The sequence below is a fragment of the Chrysochloris asiatica genome, unplaced genomic scaffold (genome assembly GCF_000296735.1).
Source record: "Chrysochloris asiatica unplaced genomic scaffold, ChrAsi1.0 scaffold00016, whole genome shotgun sequence".
Lineage (NCBI taxonomy): Eukaryota > Metazoa > Chordata > Mammalia > Afrosoricida > Chrysochloridae > Chrysochloris > Chrysochloris asiatica.
In genome coordinates, this window is record NW_006408534.1 from 11,901,960 (window position 1) to 11,907,581 (window position 5,622).

General features: G+C 39.1%; 1 protein-coding gene across 1 annotated transcript in view; it reads right to left on the reverse strand.

The window, feature by feature from the left end:
• Window positions 1-5,622, reverse strand: part of ZNF512 (zinc finger protein 512) — a 30,399-nt gene that overhangs the window by 9,729 nt on the left and 15,048 nt on the right. The window contains exons 7-9 of the mRNA XM_006835287.1: window positions 4,810-4,908; window positions 4,050-4,217; window positions 784-978 (exon numbers count right to left, since the gene is read on the reverse strand). Of these exons, the coding sequence (XP_006835350.1) occupies window positions 784-978; window positions 4,050-4,217; window positions 4,810-4,908 (462 nt within the window). The remainder of the gene's footprint in view (window positions 1-783; window positions 979-4,049; window positions 4,218-4,809; window positions 4,909-5,622) is intronic.

Sequence of the window (5,622 nt, forward strand, 5' to 3'; positions counted from 1 at the left end):
AAAAAAAAAAAAAAAAAAGAGGAAGACCCCCTCAAAAAAGATGGATTCTGTGGCAACAGAAATGGTCTCAGGTGTAACAATACTTTCAAGAATGGCACAGGACTGGGTAGTGTTTTGTTCTGTTATCCATGGGGGTCACAATTTGTCGGAAACAACTCAGCGGCATCTCACAATTATAACATCTATTTCTCAAGTCCTTCCCATAACTACCCTTTAGTGATACATTCTTGTCTCCTATAACCTATTATAAACCAATGGGTCCTGTACCTCTCAGAATTATGCTTGGGGTCACCTAAAGAAAATACAAAAGTATCAAGAAGATTAAGATGACAAAGTTTTGGGTTTACTATCCACAAACTCCAGCTTTAGTTCTTTTATACACTGGTGTTTTACAGTGTATAAAGAAAAGGGGAGGTAAGGAAACTCAGCTGCTACAAAACCAAATTGAAACACTTATCTAAACCAGATAAAAACTAGGACATATAAATTAACAAAGTGGAAACACACTGGACATGGACAAAGACTACAGCAAAAAAATTAACTTGCGAATTCAGGTTCCAACTGTAAGTAGTTCAGAATTAAAGCAAGAAACTTTAATGCACTTGTAAAACTTTCTCCTGGATCTACTTGAATCCAAACACTAAAACTGGATCAGATGGACTACAGTTTCACAGATAAAGCAGCAAAATATTTTTTTTACCACGTGCGTACTCAAGTGCGTTTACTTTTCAATATATGGTTAAACACAGTATTGGGCACAATGGTTCAAAAGTTTTGCCTTACCTTCCGATCATCGGGTATCAAGTCTTGAAGTACCTTTCTCTTAGGCCATTCTTTGGCCAGTTCTGCAGAGGCCAGCTCCTGCAGGTGGTATACAGCTATCTTGGCAGAACGCCTCTGCACTCGACCCCCACTCTTTGACTCTAGACTCATGTCCTTTAAGCACTCTGGCTGTCCTGACTTTGGGGAGAAGGAAATCTGTAAGAATGAAACACAGCAAAAAATCAAGCCTGATTAAGTGGCTTTAATCAAAGCTTAATGACAGGCTGTCTTCCCTGCTCTAAATATCAAGAGGTTCACTAACCACTAACAGCACAGCTGCATATTTTACTGATTTAAAAGTCATCCATATGCAATAAAATGAGCCTTAGCCTCACACCCTGTACAATCATAGCCCAAAATATAAAACCCCAAAACATAAAACTTCTAGAGGACATCATGGGATTTGTAAATGTTTGTAATCCTGAATGGGATGGTTTTTACTGATGTATCAAATTGGCAAGGTTACAGTTTCCTGTTACTAATCAAACATTAATCTCAGTATTTCTGTGAAGGTATTTTAAAAGTATAATTGAAGTCCATTGTCAGTTTACTTTAAAGGATAGATGTGGTGGAAGAAAGGGAGTCCTGTTGGCAATGTAGGATAAGCACTATAGGATGGGACACCAAGATCAGCAATTTAAACTCACCAGCTGCTCCATGAAAGAAACATAAGGCATTCTGCTCCTGTAAAAATTTACAGCCTCAGAGACCCTATACAGGGTAGCTATGAGTAGGAATTAACTAGATGGCAGTGGGTTTGTGGTGACAGAAAAGACAGGTGCAATACAATAAATAAGAGACGTAATCAGCTACTGTTAGCTTTGAAGATGAATAGAACAACAAGCCAGAGAAATTGTGTGGCCTCTGGAAGCCAAGAACGACTCCCAACCTACAGCTAGCAAAGAAATGAGATCCTACAACTGTATGGAACTAAATTCTTAAACAATCTGAATGTGTCTGGAAATGGCTTCTCCCCTACAGACTCCAGAAAGCAAAGTAGCCCTACCAACACTTTGAATTCAGCCTAGGGAGACTCAATCAGAGGAACCAGTTAAGCCATGCTGTACCTGGACGTCTGACCTAAATAACTGGGAGATAATCAATCTGGAGTTTAAAGCCACTCACTACATTTGTGGTGACTTATTACAGCAGCAGTAAAAAGTAATGCATTTGTGGTTAGGTATAGACTAGATACAATGACAAAAGCATGATCCATAAAAGATAAACTTAACTCTATCAAAATTTAAAACTTCTGTTCTTCAAACACTACCATAAAAAACAAAATAAAATAAAATGGGGGGAAAAAGCCCCAGATTGGGAGATAATATTTGCAAAACATATCCAATAAAGGACCTGCACCCACAATGTAAAAAATAAATTAAAACTTTCGAAACTGAATTATATTATCAAGATTATAAATAAAGATTTGAACAGACACTTCACTAAAGAAGAAATATAAATGGCCAAAAACAAATGAAAAGACGGTCAAATATTTATTAGTCATCAGGGAAATGTGTTTAAAAAATAAAAATACTACTAAACCACTACATAGCTGTTGTTGTTGTTAAGTGCTGTCAAGCTGATTCCAATTCATAACTACCCTGTACAGGATTTCCAAACAGCAGTTGGTGAGTATGAACCACCAACCTTATGGTCTGCAATTCAGTGCCTATCCTACTATGCCACAAATCTTAGAATGGCTTAAAAAAATTAAAATGCTGACTATACCAATGGCTGACAAGGATGCAAAACAACTACAATTCTCATACTTTGCTGGTAGGAATGCATTTTGGCATAGACACTTTGGAAAACAGTATGGTAGAGTTCCTTTTAAAGCTAAATATACATTTACTATATGACCCAGTAATCCCATTCATTAAGAATTTACTCAAGACAAATTAAAACTTATTCTCCCACAAAAACCGTAAGTGAACAATCCAAATATTCTTCAACTGGTGCATGGAAAAACTGTAAAATATTCATACAATGGAATGCTACTCAGATATAAACAGGAATACAATGATACATGCAACATGTGGATGAATCTCAAATGCATTATGCTAAGTAAAAGAAGCCAGATTCAAAGAGCTATAAACTATGAGTCTGATAAGATATTCTAGAAAAGGGAAAATTACAGGGACAGAAATTAAGGGGGTGAGGGCTTCAAAAAAGTAAATGGAAAAATGGATGAAAGTTATGGAATTTTTCCATGAACATTTTGAAGTCCCCTCATGTAGATTCTCAGGAGAAAGATGAGGCTTTCTGCTCCTGGGAAAATGTAAAACCTTGGAAACTCTGTACAGCGTCCACTCAATGGCACTAACAACAACATGTAGATTAGTGGTTGCTAGGGTTTGGGTGCAGAAGTTAAGAATTGACTACAAAGGAACAAAAAGAGTTTTCGGGGACTGATCTGAATTTTGGTGTGTAATTAAACTGTTCTGTATCTTGGCTGTGGTGGCAGCCACATAGCAGTGATTATCACAACTTTGTAACTATCATACTTGTTGGTAAGTGCTGTCATGTAGGTTCCAACTCATAGCGACCCTATATAGGGTTTCTGAGGCTGTCCATGTTTGTGGAAGCAGAAAACGTCTTTTACCGAGGAACAACTGGTAGCTGAAACCGTGGACCTTGTGATTCGCAGTCCAGTGCTTATTATATAGAGCCACCACACTCCCAATCATACACTTTAAAGGGTATTACCATATATGAATTACACTTGAATAAACTAGACTCTAATGTTGCTGTTGTAATGTGCCATGGAGTCGGTTCCAACTCATAGTGACCCTGTAGAGGTTTCTGACGCTGTAAATCTTTACAGGAGCAGCAAGCCTCATCCTTCTCCCGTGGAACAGCTGGTAGTTTTGAACTGCTGCCCAATTCGTAACCACTACGCTACCAGAGCTCCTTAGACTCTAACAGAAACTATATATTAAAAAAGGGGGATGTCTGGAGAGAAAAAAAAGGAATAGGTTGAGGCAGATGCTTTGAGCCTCACAAAACTGAGTTTACCTCAGTCCCAGACTTTGCACATTGAACTTTTCTTTCTCTAACTTAGTAATGTACAAAAGGCAGAAACAACAAAGACAAAGAAAGAGAGAAAAGCATTCAAAGATTAAAAGGGGAAACAAATAAGAAAACAAGGATATATCGAAATATGTAAGGATAAACAATCACCACAGAATACATCCCCAAACAAGGTCTAGAAAGAAATCAGTACTCACAGGTCCGTGCTCTGACCTCAGATGATACGCAAGTCCAGCCTTTGATCTATACGGCTTTTCACAGTGGTGACATTTCAAAGTCATCTTCTCCAGCTCTGCAGCCTCTTTGCCACATTTTTTGACATGGTACATATATCCCATGATGCTGGTGAAGGTACTAGAGCAACTCTGAACACAGGAAAGACTTAAACTATCATCTTACATCTTTTAACATGATTCCTACATTTCTAAACAACCACAAAACACTCATCACCACACCATATAAGTAGACCCTCTGATTATCATGAGACCCTGGCCAACATTTCCCAATGGCACAACGCTTTATTGTCCCTGTGTTCAACAGCTGTCCTATCTATGATATTCAATCAGTTTAATTGGCATTCAACGAACTATAACTGGGTACATACTCTGTGTCAAAGCTTCCTCCTTGTTCTATGATCCAACCCCACCCCAGTATCAAATACGCAACAGCATTAAAGTTCATCACAGTGAGGTTACCGGATCGTCTTCTTCACACTAAAGAAAAGATGGTAAAGAAAACCCTTTGAACAAAAGGAAAAGGAGATAAAAATTAATTTTTGGAGATTAAAAAAAAAAAAGAACTACTAACGAGTTCAGGAGACCTAGAAAAGCAGAAGCCAGCCTTATGCCATTAAATGGCACAGAAATAGGAAGGACCTACAAAGGAGCTGAAGGAAAATTGGAGAATAGGAACAAAGATATTGACCTGAGACTCCAGGAAGGAGTCATGGGCTCTCACCTCACGTATGCACCTGATCTTGCCTAGTCTCTTCAGAACTGTTCGAAGTCGTTCTCTCTCACTCGGCTCATCCAGTTCACCTCCAGTCTTTAAAATTGGCTAGAAAACATGCAAAGGACACAAGCAGATCATTCAAGGGAAAGACAGATATGGAAAAATAATTATGTCAAAGGAAAATCAAGGTCAACCAGAAGAAGAAAAAAAGAGTAATCTGATACAATCTGATGAACTTGACCTACACCTATGGATGCAGTAGCTCAAAAGAAGAAACAAATCTTTACAGTAAGGATCATTCCCACCCCCTCCACACACAGAGTAGACAAGGATGGGCAACTTGGACACTGGCTACCCAAAATGGGGGGGCTACAAAAGCAAGAAGTGACTGGCTTACAAGCTTTCAAGAGGGAACCTAGATCCAGGGGGTGTGAAGGAAGGTAGAATCTCCTGTCTAGACAAGGCTGTCTAGAATAGCCTGTCTAGACAAGGCTGATGAAATGAAATGCAGATAGGTCTCTTGTGATACAATAGTGAATAATTATCATCAGGACTGACTGTGAGGGTTGGAAATGTACAGTTAGACGTTTTGTAGCAAGGAGAGGAGTGATTAACTTTTCAGTCTAGGTGCGGAGGTCCCTGGGACCATCAAGGGAGAAAAGCAGAGAGCGGGAACCTACCCAGAGAAGCAGTGATGCCTGAGATGGAGACAGAGACGATGACGAGGAGAGATGGAGCATCTGGGGACTTTAGACACAGAGAAGGAGAGGGGCTGTGTGCTGATGTCTGGGGGGCAGGCTTATAGTGTATATACCCTTT